This window comes from Phlebotomus papatasi, chromosome 2, assembly GCF_024763615.1.
Source record: "Phlebotomus papatasi isolate M1 chromosome 2, Ppap_2.1, whole genome shotgun sequence".
Taxonomy (NCBI): domain Eukaryota; kingdom Metazoa; phylum Arthropoda; class Insecta; order Diptera; family Psychodidae; genus Phlebotomus; species Phlebotomus papatasi.
This window is the reverse complement of record NC_077223.1, coordinates 9,934,999-9,951,661: the sequence shown is the minus strand read 5'-3', so window position 1 is coordinate 9,951,661 and position 16,663 is coordinate 9,934,999. Positions and strand designations below refer to the sequence as shown.

Genomic DNA, 16,663 nt, shown 5'->3' with positions numbered 1-16,663 from the left:
GTTTGAAGCTGAAATTTTACATACAGAGTATAGGATTTTTGACATTTAAAATCTCTATAACTTTGAAAATAATTATCTTTCAAGTATAAAATTCACTGGGAAGGTAGAAGGTTTAAAGAAGTATCCAAAAAGTAAATAAAACAGTTTTTGTAAAAAAAAAAATGGGTTCGACTTATATTCTGAGTCGTCGATTTGTCCTTAATAATCCAATCCTAAGTTAAATTTCCCAAAAATCGTAATTTATGAAAAATTAGAGCAGTTAAGCCGTATGGATAAGTCTCAAGTTTAGGGACAGTCTTAGGCACAGTTTTAGGGTTCACTACTTTTTACCATAATTTTAAACTAATTTACGAATTATGAGAAATCCATTCCAAAACTTAAAATTGGTAGGAAAGTCCAAATTTTTGAATGATTTGACATTTAACCCTTTAAGGACGAATGGGACACCGGTGTCCCAAAAATAAAAACTAATTTTTCGGACTATTTAGAGGACAAAATAATTTTCTATAGTCAAAAAAAAAATATTTTTCTTTTTGGAGCTTCGGTGTCCCACTCGTCCTTAAACGGTTAAGTTCTAACACAAAATCAGTTGACATAGAAAAATTCGATGTCGAAATTTTTTCGATTCTAAAAAATATCCGCAGAAGCCATTTTGGATTAAAAAAAAAAACGAAAAACATAGTTTTATAGAGTTATTTTTAAATCTTCTAACCCTTTTTGATCTCTAGATCGAAAAAATAAATACGACCAATGAATAAAAAATATTCAAACAAAACAAATCATATACAGCTACATTACCAAGTTATTTCCGGTAGAGTTTGATGCAGTGGTGTTCGAAATTTTAAAACCTTTCCAAAAAGCACAATTTTAACCAAATCGACTGCAAAAAAAAACGCCGTGGTACTATTTAATATTACCCTTGAAAAATTCGATGTCGACATTATTTTCTGTCGAAACAACTATTTCAAAACATATCCGAAAATAAAAGAAATTGAAATTTCTGCAACTACCTTTAAAAGAGAGGTGGCAAAACGTACTAGGCTTCGCGAAGTGCTCGAACTCGTGGCGTAGATGCTATTCCTCAAAAATACTTTAACGGTTCTCAATCGATTTAAACCGATTTGTAAATTACTCGAAAGATCTCACAAAATCATTTTAAGAGTAATAAAATTGATTTTCGGACAAAAATTACTTATCGGTTCATAACCGGTTCATTACCGATTCACAACCGTTTTGAACGGATTTATAAATCACTCAAAATATTGCCCAAAAATCTCCTAATAAAATGAAATGAAAATGATTGTTGAAAAATTAGGGCAGTTAAGCCACATGGCTAAGTCTCAAGTCTGAAAGCCGTATAACGTACAGTTTTTGGATCCACTACGGTTCACCATCGATTTAAACTGATTTATAAATTATCAGAAATTCATCCAAAACTTAAAATTGGTAAGAAAGTTCAAATTTTTGAATGATTTGACATTTGAGTTTTAATACAAATTGATTTGACATTGAAAAATTCGAAATTTTTTCAGTCACGGACGTAAGCTTCGCATGGGTAACCTCTAAAAATTATTCGAAAATAAAAGAAATCGCTTAAGTCATTTTAGACACAACAAAAACCAAAAAAACACAGTTTTAAAGGGGTTTATGTTTCTTATCATTTTTGATATCTAGATCTAAAAAATTTATACGACCAATAAATGAAAATATTCGAACAAAATATATCAGTAAAAGTACATTACCAAGTCAGCACCGGTTGAATTCGATACAGTCGGATTTGAAATTTCAAAACCTTTCCAAAGAGTATGAATTTTAATCGACTGAAAAATGAACGCCCTGGTACGATTTAACTTTGACCTTGAAAAATTCAATGTCGATATTATTTTCGATCATAGATATGAATAGACGAAATATTCGAAACAACTATTTTAAATAGTCGTAATCCTAGTTTAAAATCTTTGGAACAAAAATCTCTGCAACCGCTGTCAAGAAAACCAGAAAAATATGATTTCGGTGGAAATTGACGACGGTGAGACAAAAGAAAAAAATGCGTTTAGAGATAATATTTCTTAATGGGGGTCATCGGAAATTGGAAGTTCATATTACTAACGGTTTGACTGACATCTAGTCCTGCAACAAGTTAAAGAAAGACGTATTTTATGAACTGCTCTTCCTTTAACGGTGTTATCACACGTGCACATTAAAATTTTAATGTGATTCACATTAATTGTCGCTTGTGAGCGTCCAAATATATTATTTAGTGTCTTTGAGTCATTTTATATTTGGGGTTTTTCTATTTATTGATAAAGAAGTGGACTTGGCCTGCAAAAGTAAGTTTAAATTTACCTAAAGCATAAATATTTTTCACATTAAAAAATTAAAGAGAAAATCGCATTAATTTTTCGCATTAATGCTATAAATCAATTTATATCAAATTTTGCGGGCCAAGTCTACCTTTTTATTAACAAATAGATCAAATTTTGAATGTGAAAATGTTTCAAACACACAAATTACATATTTGGACTCTCACCAGCGACAATTAATGTGAATCATATTAAAATTTTAATGTGCAAGTGTGATAACACAGTAAAGAGCAGTGAAATGGAAAGAATCTTTAGACTCGTTTTTGGGATATACAACAAAAAAAGTTTTCTTAGTTTACAAAGAAGTTTGAAAAAATTGAGTCGTCTGAAGCTTGAGTCGTCCGAAGATACTAAGCTTTCCCCTATAAGTTTGTCAAATGAGTCTTGATCGTAACTTCAACAAAGTGAATCTATACCCTTCCCTCCCCCTGCTTGACAATTCTTCAAGCAGAAATCATGAGGTTAGAGCTTTCAATTATAATAAGGAAGAATTGATAACCCTTAAAGTCGACTCAGTGGGGAGTGTATATTTTTTTGAGGTTGTCTAAATAGAGGGATAGCAAAAGGCCCCCCTTCGGAATATGGTGTGTAATTGGATTAGGAATCTGAATATCTCAGTGGGGGATATTAACTGGACAGCAAATGTGTTGCAATATTTGATGCCGCAGCTGAGGATGGAATTCTAATGAATACCCCATCCACACAGGTCTTCAGCCTTGATATGCTCCAGTGAATAGAGTTGGTAATTTTAATCACACTCAATCCCAATCTCTGTGGTTTTCGATTCGCCCAGTTGCCATGTGACCCCCATAATCTGTCCACCGAAGGGGAGCTAACATTCATAATGAGAATGTTATTTCATTTTATTTCTCATGGGGTGCCAACGGAAAAGCCATATGGGCTATATAGCTTTTGAGCTTCGACCAGGAACATCATAGTATAGGGGATGGCTTTTTAGTTTGCAGACACTCAACCACACAATTCCAATTAAACCTGTGGTCAGACCGTGCAGTGGGTTTTTGTGTGGCCACAAAGTAATTCTGCCAACATCCGTGTCCTTTCTTCAAATCAACCCTCTCAATCGCCCCCACAGACTATCACTAATTCCCATTCGACCGAAAGTTACATACATCCGGAACGTGAGGTTTTGTTCTAACAACAATGACTTTTGAATTCTATACCTGGTCCATTGGATGATCTCCTGTTGTGTTCTTTTCTTTGCACTTGTGTCGCGATTCTGTGTCACGCATAGGGCATAATTTCATGTAGGCACACTGCAGGGCCTCAGCTAGGCGTCCTCCCAGACTAGACAGGCACAGCAGCATTAGGGGCACTCCCACAAGAGCATAAACCATCGTCACGATCTTCCCCTCAGAGGTCCGAGGAGTCAAATTGCCATTACCTGGAAAAAGGATCAATTTATTAAATACAGTGTCCACTGTCTAATTCGGATCGGCGAAATCCGGACGAGTTCTCGATGGTTACATTTAAAATAATTTTGAGGTTATGTATGCATATCTGTTCAGCAATTAAAATTAATTATCCTGTGATATTTTTGTTTAACAAATGAAGTATAATAGCATAAAATTATCTAATTAGGCGAAACTGGGGCACCACCAAACACGGGGTACCACCAAACACTAATTTTTATTTCTAAACTACTTGGACTATCTCGACCATTCCTTCAGTGGACAAGCATCCCTATAGTGCCTATAAATTCATATAAGTCTTATCTTCTGAAATCAAATATCCGATTTAAAAATCGCAGTGTTTGGTGGTACCCCGTGTTTGGTGGTGCCCCAGTTTCCCTATGCCTTTTTAATCTTTTTTAAAACTTTCATTCTCATTCTAAAATAAAAATTAAAAAAAAAACTTGTGTTATATTTCCGAGACGTTAAACAAATCCATCTGGAAAACGAAGCGGACATCTGTCATCCTGTTTCCCAATCATCCGAATAATAAAGCGGACACTTTATCCTGAACATGAAACTGTGGTATCCTAAGCGGAAACAGCCAAAATCCCGAATGGGCCAAAATCTTTAAAGCCACAATCTTGAAAACCGAAATTCGCGAATAATCAAAATCCTGAAAGGGACGAAACTATATAAGGAATAATGAGTAATAAGAGTAGCTATGACACTTTTAAGAATTTAAAATTTTGGCTTTCAGAATTTTGGCGTTCGGGATTATGGCTTTCGGGATTTTGGCGTTCGGAATTTTGACCGGGACCCATTCTAAAAACTTGAGACCAGAAGTTTAGCCCAGTTTTTGAAGGTCTCAAAATCCTAAATAACAATATCTTTGCTTCCAGAATAAAATTGGTAGTTTGCCTTTAACTAATCAAAATCAAATCCTAAATCAGAAAATTTTTAAAAAATTTTATTGATAAGAAATTAGATTAGTTAAGCCATATGGCTAAGCCTTCTAAAACCGTATAAGGACCAGTGAAGGCTCATACCGCTCATTTAAATTTATAGGGTATTAACTGATTCCACATTTTAATTAAACACTCTACTGGTGAGTTACAAAATACGCGGGAATCGCACAATATTAAAAAGTCCGTAAACGTTTGTAGTTTTCACAATTATTGGCCTCAATTCTGAGACCAAGATCAAGATCAAGATCAAGAAAATTTTAAGATTTTAGTATTCTGAAATTAAAAAATCAAGATCAAGATGTCAAATCTGTCAAATGTCTTGGAATCTTGAAATCCAAAACACAAACCGTGTGGATATTAAGATTTGTAATTCTGGAACCAATATTTCAAGATTGCAAGACGTCAAATTTCAAGTTTTCTTGAAATAATTCCAAGAACCTTCCGGAGGTGCTTGGAATTTTCAAGATGCTAACAATTTCAAGAGTTTCATGCGGAAATTGTTTTTGATGAGGACTATTTCTATATGAGATTATACAAAAAGAGAATGATTATGAAAAATACTATGTTTAATCTTGTAATTTAATCGTAATGGTACATATTTCTAGATGTACGTTTCGAAGTACAACACCATGAGAATACCTGCAAAAGAATCATATCTTGTATAAGCATTTCAGGGTTTATCACACATCATAAGTTTTGTTTGCTGTTCTTTTATTCCCAATTATGGCCTGTCATATATTATTTAATAGAACATACAGTCGAGTTCCTCAAATTTAAACTTCTCAAATTTGAACGACAGTTGAGTTCACAATGTAAAATTTGAGGTTATGTGAAGAAAGTTTTGCGTAGAGTGCCATTTTTCTCCTGTATTTCCTCAATATTATCGTTTTATATTAACTTCCGCAACAAATTTAATTTATTTCACAATAAATTACATTGATATATTCTCTAAAGTTGTTTATCTTAATTTACGGAAAGTGCATTTCACTTGAATTCCGTTACGTTTTTGAAAATATCGTTCAAATTGAGGAGTAAGAAATGTCATCTATACCCCCCAAATGTTCAAATTTGAGGAACTCTACTGTATAATTAATTTTTGTAGTTTATGTCCAAATTTCAACAAATTCGGCAAAGAAATGAAGATATTTGTCAGAAGTAATGTTTCGTTAAGTGTGGAAAATCTTGAAATCTTGATCTTGGAAATATTTGACAGCTTGAAATTGCAATCTTGATCTTGATCACAGAATTGAGGCCATTGTTTGTAACATGAACACTTGACGAGCATTTATTGTTCTTTTGCAAACATTTGCTCCTAAAGATGTTTGGAATTAAAATCGTAAATATATTATTGTTTATCTGGCAAAAATTTACCAACAAATGACAAAATTTTACGAATATTTACGAACAAATGTTTGTCAAAGAAGAAAAATGCTCGTCAACCGTTTATGTTACGAACAAGGTTTGTGAAAAATTCACAAACTTTTACGAACTTTTTAGTACATTATACGATTCATGAAATTTACGTAAGTCCCCTTGGAAATTCACAAACAGTTACGAACTATTTTACAAATGTTTTTTTTTCTGTGTACGAAATATAACAACTCCTTGGATTAAAGTCCAATGCATCACTGTATAGCCCTACTACTTGTAAAATCTAATCGAATGCACCTATTTAATTTCTATTATCATGTATTTATTTATTTATTATTTGTAAAAATCCTAAAACTTAATATTGATGGGAGCCGTGGATCGTTTTGTAAATGGCAGGCCCTATTGGCCAAATATATCCCTTGTATTGATGAGATGGGGGAGGTACGGCTACTTTTACGGCCACAATTATTTTGTGTATCCAAATTACATCATCTTAAAACCCAATTTCCATTAAAAATATGCGTTAAATCGTATAACAATGTAGTCCCACAGCTCAAAGTAACCCTATCACCCCTTACTAGTAAAAACAATATTAAAAGTTTAGCTAAATGCAATAGTAATTTATAACGAGCTTCTTCAAGTTTCATAAGTTCTCAAACAAGACACTCCTATTACAAGATCTCTATAAGATTCTTCAGCTTATATTGCAATGTTGGTTAATTATAGCGTGGTAGAATGTAGAATTTCAAGTTTTACCACCTTATTTTAGAGTGCATATTGTTCAAAGTGAGGAAGTTAATAGCAACTATCGCAATAGTTCAAGCACCCAATCTCTGTTAGAAGGTGATTTTCATCCTTGTTAATTTCTTGCTAATTCCCCTAAAGTTTCACAATGAACTAACTGACAAATTCCGCGCTTAATTTTCATCAAGAGGTACTCCTTTGTCTCCCAAAGATGAAAATGGTGCGTGCCACAGAAGGTGAAGAGGTGTCTCGAAGTTCACCCTTGTTACCATCCCCCATGTGAAACATCTTCACATATGGGAGTTAATTTGGCTGGCGAGAAGGTTAAGTGCGGGATGTGAAGGGATTTGGTGTGAAAAAGGATAGAAAAGGAATGAAAAAGCGTGTCAGCTTTGCGAAGTGCTCGATCTTTTGACATGGATGCATTGCCCTTAAATTTTATTTTGCAGCATTTGTCTACAATATAGTTATTTTAAAAATTACCAATACCAGTATGTTCTTACAATTGCGATCTCTTAATTTTATATCTTCAATTTTCATCGGAATTTCCACATAACCATATTTCAAAAGGGGTCATCCGAAGACATTAAGTTCCTATCTCTAACACTGTGCAACAATTTTAAACTTTTTTTTGTCCCTGGGTTCTCATGCTATTTTTTGATTTTTTCTATTGCTAGGGTCAATATTCCTAGGCTCAGGGTATTTCTTTAACTTTTTTTAACAACTGTAGGAGTTTGATCACTTTTACTGTTTTATAAAGTGTGTTTAGATATAATACAAGTTAATAACTCAAACAATATATTTAGTAACTATAGATTTCAGTCTTAGCCATAATGCTATTTAGTGCTTTTTTTCGGTCCCGAATTCCCCATTCAGTGAGATAAAGTCAATATCGTACTGTCCTAAAATCAATAACTCAAGAGGATAGAATCAATACAGAAACACCCTTATCAATACCTCAATACTGAACTATCCTAAATTAAAAAACGTAATGGTATAGAATCATAACCAAAACTTCCTAAATTCAACACCAAAATAGGATGGAACAGAATCAATACCAAAATACCCTAAAATCAATTCCAAAATGGGATAGAACCAATACCAAAATACCCTAAATCAATACCAAAATGGGGTGGAATCTATACCGCAATATCTTAAAATCAATACTGATTGTGATTGAAAATTAATGAATTTATGGTGCTGAAGCAATGACAAAGAGTTTCTTGAAATGTGTCCCAAAATACCCTAGAATTTAATACTCACGAGGTATTCGAGCCCTTTTAATACTAAAAGTATCCAATAAATGTATTAATTCCAGAACCTTTTTTTCTCTGTGTATAAATGCCCTTAAGTAAGACTTTGGCAAAAAGCACAAATTAAGTCCTTAATAAGGACTTATTAAGGACTTATTTAAGGCATTTATAGGGCGAAAGTAGTGAAATTTAAATATAAAACGGATATAAAGAGAAAAAAAATCAATTGCAAGAAGTTATTCTTAAGCAATTGGAGTGGCTCGAGTTCCCGGTTCCTCGGAAAAATATATGAGTTCCTTGAGTTCCCCGTAAGTTCCCTGAGTTCCTCATAAGTTCTTTGAAAAATATATGAGTTCCCCGGATTCTCTGGATTCCTTGTGAGTTCCCTGTGTTCCTAGAGTGTTCCCTGAAAAATGTATGGGTTCTTCGAGTTCCCTGGGTTCCTCAGGTTCCCTGAGTTCCTCGGGTTCCCTGGGTTCCTCGGGTTCCCTGGGTTCCTCGGGTTCCCTGGGTTCCTCGGGTTCCCTGGGTTCCTCGGGTTCCCTGGGTTCCTCAGGTTCCTCGGGTTCCCTGGGTTCCTCGGGTTCCCTGGGTTCCTCGGGTTCCCTGAGTTCCTCGGGTTCCCTGGGTTCCTCGGGTTCCCTGGGTTCCTCGGGTTCCCTGGGTACCTCGGGTTCAAATTTAATTACTCTAAGCCGTCTCTCTACTAATCCTCAGATCTGTCAGAGCTTTAAGGCTAAATAAAATTCCAAATTACCAAGAAATCCTTTCTTAAGTCCCACAAACACATTATCTGCCTTGATCTGCTTCAGAGTTAGTGGTATGATACCGTGGAGCCATGTGTGCTGGGGTCAGTGTATCATGGGAAAGCTCAGAGTGTGGATGCTGAGCCTGCGAATCCGAAAAAGAGGGCCACCACCTGTTGATAGTAAGTATCAGTAGTCCAGAAGAACTACAGTAAAAGTATTTTTATTGTACCTTATACAAACTAAGTAATTAAGGGCTTTAACTAAGGACTTAATTAAGTACTTACTGATTGGATGTTCTCTTCAAACCCCTTAAAATTAAGTCATTGCGATAAGAAATTATTAAGTTTCTAAAAAAAACTTAATGTATCAGGGAAGTGACCTAACGAACGGATGGTCAAAGAGGGTCAATCATTTGATTTGAATGGTTATGTCAATTATCAGTTCCTGATAGGTAATATCGATGGAATATATGTAATGTGTATTGTATATATTGCTCTCTTTATGAAATTCGAGCAATAATAAGGTTAAAATACAGGAAGCAATGTGAGAATTTTGTAGCCCAATTACATTTTAATTAGATTAATCAACACCGAATTGCCTCTTCACCTTTACCCGTGTCTTCGGGAGTCGCCAAAGAGTTGGTATATCGTGAAAACGTGATAAAGCCCCACATGTGCTCCCTAATGTCTTTCACCTCGGCTTACGAGGGTAATAAACACAATGAGGATTTCATGCTCTCTCTAACATTGGGCTCCTCCCCAGGGGGCTCAATTTCTTCGTCACTCAACCTACCATTCATGGCCCCTTGGGATTACCCCTAAGTAACAAACTCCAGTGGAAAATGTCATGGTTTAATCCGTGAGATGCTCAACAATGGATTCATTTGCTGGATGTTTTCATTTCAATTGTGCCTGTTTTTTCTTCTTTCATTTCCTCTTTTTTTCCACATTAAAAGCATTCCAGCAATATTTATTCAAGCTCCCCCAATCCATCTCACGCAGAGCTTTTTGCATGGAATTCATGTTTCCCAATGTTCTCAATATAAATTCATTAAAGAACCCACCCACATCCTAATTCAAAACCCTGACTTTTCTCATATGTTGTGTCTTGTCTTAAGGGAAGATGGAGAGAAATTCCGAGCAATTTTTGGTGTAGAAGTCACAAAGATAGAAATCAATCACAAATGAATGGCTGGTAGGAGTAGAGAGAAATATCAGCTAATTCAGAAATCAATTTCCTTTTGGATCATATACACCATGCACAAAAATTCATCGCTGTGGGTGTCGTTTGATTAGAAATATTCTGCGTGAGAGATATTCTATGAAACAAATAACGTCAGATGAGAATTTTTTGTTGATTTTTTAATAAACTCAAACAGTAGAGCTTACCCAAGGGGTAGATAACTGTGCCACTCGCGGTTCACTCTAGTGCCAATCTGCCGATGTTTTATGATGATTTCGCACGGATTTATCGATCTCGTGCCGATCTGCCGATTTGGCAGAATTTCCGCAGAAATTTCGCGAGAAATCCGCGGAACTTCCGCGAAAAATCCGCGAAAGTTCCGCAGAAATTCTACAACACGAGTTTAAGCGAACCACACAATTTAACCGACTAACACGAATTTAAACGAATTCTATGCTTCATAAGAGCGCACTGATATTTGAATCTAGGGGCATGACGTTTCCTATGTTTCCCATATCGTCGGCTCCGAAGAAGACTATTGTAAGTCTAAAATGTAAACTTTACAGGAGAGAGCTTTAAAGTTTGACAGCTAAAATTTATTTTTATTAATTTCACTGTAATTAATATAGTTTCAGCTTTTGAAACTATTGTATCATACTTACGCATTGAATATCTTCTGGTTAACTCTTTCCGGACCACAACATATCCAGCGAAAGAATTTCAGTAAAACTCACTTTATTGTAAGTCTTACTGGTCAAATATGATACTTTTGTAGAGAAAGAATTTTCTCCGCCTCTGGGAAATTGGAAAACTCATGGGAACTCTCGTCCCCTAATGAACGCAAAAGATAGAAACTTGGACAAACTTCAATTTTCCAAAAGCCAATAATATCAATTTTGTGAATTATTTTTGCATGTCAAATGACTCCTTTATAATGTTGATCACTAAAACAAGAAGAATTATTGACCAGTATCTTGTGGGATGTCCAGGAAGTACTAAAAAGGACACCCAGCTCCTGCTTGCCAACAGATTCCTCAAAATATTTCACAGAATAACACTTTAACACACATTTCTCTCAACAGGATGTTATTGCAGACACATTAAGCTTTCACAAGAGCCAAAAAAACACTTCCTGGACAATCAGAATTCACCAAAATCTGGAAGAATAGGAAAAACTTCCCCGAAAGCAATCTTTTTCGCTGCCAAATGTCAAAATTATCGGCCATATTGACAAAAATTTCGCTCCCGCTTGAATTTTCTTACAAGGTTGGTGTCAAAAATCAAATGGCGGGCACTGGCGGGATAACCTTACATTTGACCTCTAGATTTTTGGGGACGAGAGTACCCATCAACTTTGAACAAGTTTTTTGAAAATTTATGAAAAAATTGTTTTTCGAATTTATGTAATCTGTAATTGATAGTTATCATACTTATTGGCCCCGAGAGTTTTTTCCTTATTCGGGTCTAAAAATATGAAAAAAGTCACAATATGTGCAAGGAAGCAGAAAATCGAAAATTCACGATTTTTGACCAAGAATATCTTAGCTCAGGAGTTAATTGGGATCCTGCAAAAAATATCCTAGATTTGGACATCCTTATAGTTTGTAATCATCCACAAGAATCGGAATTTTATCGATTCTAAATAGTCTAAAAAAATTATTTTTTCCATGGGTACCCAGAGTCCCAAAGGAGACGAAAGAGTTAACACTACTTTTAAGTTATTTACAATAAAATTATGGGCTAAAAACTCGATAATCGGGCACGCTGATTTTCAGTTTTTTTCTTGTAACGTTTCCAGGAATGTCTTAATCAATATAAAATTTTGTGGGGATGTAGATCTAAGGTTTCTGCAACCAATGATACTATCTTTTTATACTACTGTAAGTAGACTTACAATAGTCTTTGGAGCCGACGATATGTTTCTAGAGTGCAGAAAAAACTTTTGAGTTTATTAGCTGTTTTTTGGAATGGTAGAATAAATTAACAAAAATACAGATACAAAATAAAAGCCAACTAAATATTGAATGAATACGCAACCAAAAATCTCAAATTGGCAACCTATGTAGTTTTTCAGATATCTCGTGAAATGTTTACTAAAACTGGAAATAATTTACACTAAAACCAGTCGCAGTTTTCAGAGCTAATGTCACTCCTGTTTAAATCTTCCGATTCTTTGTTAAAATCGTGCTTAGTTACCGATTTTTACAAGTAATTAATATGCCGATCTGTCGATTTCTACCAAATTGTGCCGATCTGTCAATTTTTAACTCCATATCGGTACAATTTTGTCAATCGTCGCTCAGGGTTTATTCTGAGAGCCACTTATTTACCCCTTGAGCTTCTCAAATTAAAAAAAAAATCGATTTAAAAGAGCAAAATCAGAATTTATAGCTTCTTTTTGTTCGCTTTCAATTAAATCATTTGATTTTGGTTTAAAAAAAAAAAAACTGAAAATACATCATTCTACATTAATTTTTTCCACATGTTTAAACCAAATCCAATTCTTGTTGAAATATGGTAGAACAGTCTAATTCACCTAATTCATGACAAACCCCAAATGCGATTTTTATATTAAAACTTATCAAAATGAATGGATTCTCGAATTATCCGGACCGATAAAAAATTTGTACTATGTTTCATAAGGAAAAATTCTGTATTCTCATTTGGAATTGTGAAAAATTCTCATTTGGAAGTGGTTCTTAATTATATTACTATTCCAATGAAAAATAAAAAGCGTAAATCTTTTGTTTTGAACAGATTTTTTTATACATGATTGTTCTCATGTATAAAATTCTGCATATTCAAACTTTCTTTGTGTTATGTCCTGTCTCGAATTTTTGGTGGTTATATAGCAAGACTAGAACTAAAGAAAACTGTTGTTATAGGAACCAAAACATAGAAAAGTCCATAACGCAGAAGCCTATTAGAACAGTCAAGTACTAAAAAGCTTTTTGAAGAAAAACTGTCCCTTTTTATTTTTCAATGAGAATGAGAATTGAAAAATAGAACAATTTTTTTTAGTACATGACTGCTTTCACTCTGCATTATCGATTTTATTTGTATTGCTTCCTGTCTGGACTGTTTCCCCGTGTTCTAAAATCACTAAATACTAATGACAGGAATCAACACAGGGAAAAGTCGGTAATGCAGAAGCACATCAGAGTATGTACTAAAATTTTTTTTTTCCTCTTTTCATTGGCATAGCACATTAAGATGAATATTCTACCCTATCCATCTTTCACAAAACTTTTATATAAATAAAAAACCGCAAGAAATTAATATTTTTTGCCATTCCAGCGAGAAAATTTAATTTTCTTTGACGTAAAGAAAACAGAAATCACTCCCAAACCAACGTTTGAAACTTTTTAACGTAAATTTTACGTTATAATATTTTAACGGTAATACGTAGTCAGAATTTAATAACTTTCTAAATAACTTCTAATTGGTATAATAATGAAAACCTTCCGTCATCTTATTTTCATTTACTCACACTGGAAAAATTTAGCCCCGCATGAGGGCTGTTTTTCAGTATTTATACCTCTGGCTCATGTTTTAGTTCTGTATAATTTCATGAACTCAAAATTCGTGTCCCTTTCTTTCTCAAAGATTTGCATAAGTCTGTCCCACTCTTCCGCTCTCAAAATTAGATTGAACTAAATTGAATTTTATAAGGCGTTTAAAAGAAGAAGAAGAGTCCAGAAGAGTGGAATAGACATTTCTGATCTAAAGTGTACCAGAGCCTTTAATTGTCAAGTTCTTAATCGAAAATTTAATTAGTCTTTATAATTTGATTGCTCGAAATTAAAGAGAATTCATTGACTTTTTATAGAAGAAATAGCCAATTTTCGCACTACAGTAGAACCCCGCTATAGGCCATCGCTCTATAGTCCACAATTTATTGACCGTTGATTTCAAAACACTGATTTTAAGTTAGGTTATGTTTTTTAGTATGCGACATGCAATGTTGTCATAATTATTTTAATATTTTTGGGAAACTTTATTAAGTAGTTGTGATAATTGTGATCCATAATGAAGAGAGCGAGGACAAGTATCACAATCGCAAAGAAAGTGGAAGTCGTCGAGCAATTTCAATACTAAAAATGGCCTAATGCGAGGCTCTACTGTAATTTTTAAGCAAATATTCTACACCTCATAATAGACTAATGCAGACGCAAAGGATATTCAACAATATTACTTACAGTTAGACTTTATCCCGGTTTCTGCCAATGTTATGTGTTTATGTCCAGTATATAAGAGGGAATGTCATGTATTACATAGGCTATACCTAATGGGTTGAATGGAATGAAATTGGAGGTTGACGTGAAATTGAAGCCCTTGTCAATCCTTCAATTTTCCCCTGGAAATCACTGAACCAATGCCCCAAGTGGACTTTGTATTTCCACAAAAATTCCACATGAAATAAGAGTAGAGATTTTTTTCTGACCAACTTACCAATGGTCGTGATAACCGTGACAGAATAGATGAGGGCCTCTGTGAAGGACCATCTGGGTGCACCAAGGCGATGATCACTCCCAAGAGTTTCCACCAGGCCCCCTTTTGTGGCTGCCACGATGGATCCCTCGAAGCGACGCAATTGTTCATGGACCAGGAGGGTCCAGTTGCGTTCGTACAGCACATTGAGTCGCTCTGAAAAAGTAGAAAAATTGGATTTGCATGAGACACTAGCAGTTAATCCTTTCAATTCAGATTCAAGCACGCATTCATCCATGGCAAACCAGTGTTTGCATCCTTATACCTACACTGATCGATGGAACAGTGAAATTGGTGGCTTATTATTTCATCCTCATGAGAGAATTCTTTTTTTTTGCATTAAACTGAGTGATAGGGAGATATGCATTCGCTGTGAAAACGTGAATGTCAGTCACAAAATACAGATTGACACTGATTGGATTAAAGTTTTGAAAAGGATATAGACAGAAGCAACAAACCTGTCGTTTCACATTTTTATTTTTTCTAAGATTGATACACATTACATTTTAACGAAGGTTTTGTAAAGCATCGATTATTGTGAAAATTTTAAGAGAATTCTGATAAAAGGATATCGGGTAAGATAGGGTAGTTCGGAATCATGTCTCTTTTGGAATTTTGAAATTTTCCCACTGTTTCAGAACATGTTTACAAGACTTTACATTCAAAAGTACCTCTTCGTTGTTTTTTCCTTTTGCCATCTAAAACTGTCATAAAATCTCAAAGTTCCAAATTGGACATCATTCCAAATTACCCCATCTTACCTTAAAATATATCCGATAAAATTTGGGGAAGATAGAAAAAATAGGGGAGAGGGGGATGATTCCATAGAGGAATGACGAGTCTGACAAACTGAGCAAATACAAATTTGAAGAACATCATCTGAAGGTAGCATTTCAGTATAAAAGAGACTCTCAAGATTCAATTCAAACTTATTCAAGAGACAAAATATAGATGGCATTAACCCATTTAGAAATACTTCGGATCTTCGGATATAATACAAACATGCGTTTTAACGGTCACTGAATTTAAATTCTTTACATTAATTCATTACAAACTCCATTGATATAGATAGAGTAACTATCCAAGAAACAAATTAGCAATCAGAATTCAAATCAGTAGAGAGAGTAATGGCCTCTACACACTAGAGAAATTTATGTCCATAATGAAGAGTTTTTCCTACACAAGCTTAGGTAATTCGCTTTAATATGGACATAAATTTCTCTAGTGTGTAGAGGCCATAAGGAAAAATATCATCAAAATCGGAGCGATGTCAAATTTTCCGTCCGCCAATTTGAGCAAAAATGTTGTATCACTTTGCACGAAGTGAGAAAAGAACGACAAAATGTATTATCATCACTGTCGGGCTACTTTCACCAAGCAATTGAAGGGTAATGGTACTATTCCAATGAAAAAGTGACCATGTTTTTTTTAGCACATTACTGTTCTCAAGTACTAAAAAAGACCACGTCCGTTTCCATACGTCATTTCAAGGACAATAATTAGTAAAGAATATTGATGCTGCTCGTTGACTTTTTACCACTGAGAATTCACGGAAAAACTCATGGAAAACCTGCGAAAACCCGCGGTCGAGGCTAAAGTTGCCAACTGCATCACGCCATAAAGCTGACATGACAGGTTACTCCACTGACTGAATGTTAGATGGCACTGTGATCGGGTGAAAACTTGCTCGGAGGGAATATTCGAATTCAGATTTCGGTTGAACTTTTCTTTTGTGTCGGTTCCTGTCATGACTATTTCGTGATTTTGAAACACGACATGGACTGGAGAAAATATGAAGTTTTCGTGTAGAGGGAAGAACCTTACATCTTGTCAATCATGATAAAGAAAATATAAAAAATACTATGAAAGTGAAAACATTAAATTAATCTTGTTGAAAGCTTTCACACCCCAGATCACAATGCCATCTGACATTAATTGAAATAAAATGTGAGAACAGTCATGGTCTTTTTAGTACTTGAGAACAGTAATGTGCTAAAAAAAACATGTTCATTTTTTCATTGAAATAACATCATAAAAGTAACTAAAAATCCATTCTGGACGACAAATTCGATATCAATTTCGTAGATATAAATTATTCAAAATCAATCAATTTGCGTATGATGGCTAATCCTA

The 16,663-nt window shown here is 34.5% G+C and overlaps 1 protein-coding gene across 1 annotated transcript in view; it reads right to left on the bottom strand.

The window, feature by feature from the left end:
* Nucleotides 1–16,663, bottom strand: part of LOC129803714 (TWiK family of potassium channels protein 7) — a 120,893-nt gene that overhangs the window by 36,999 nt on the left and 67,231 nt on the right. The window contains exons 3-4 of the mRNA XM_055850469.1: nt 14,492–14,686; nt 3,545–3,765 (exon numbers count right to left, since the gene is read on the bottom strand). Coding sequence (XP_055706444.1) covers nt 3,545–3,765; nt 14,492–14,686 — 416 coding nt within the window. The remainder of the gene's footprint in view (nt 1–3,544; nt 3,766–14,491; nt 14,687–16,663) is intronic.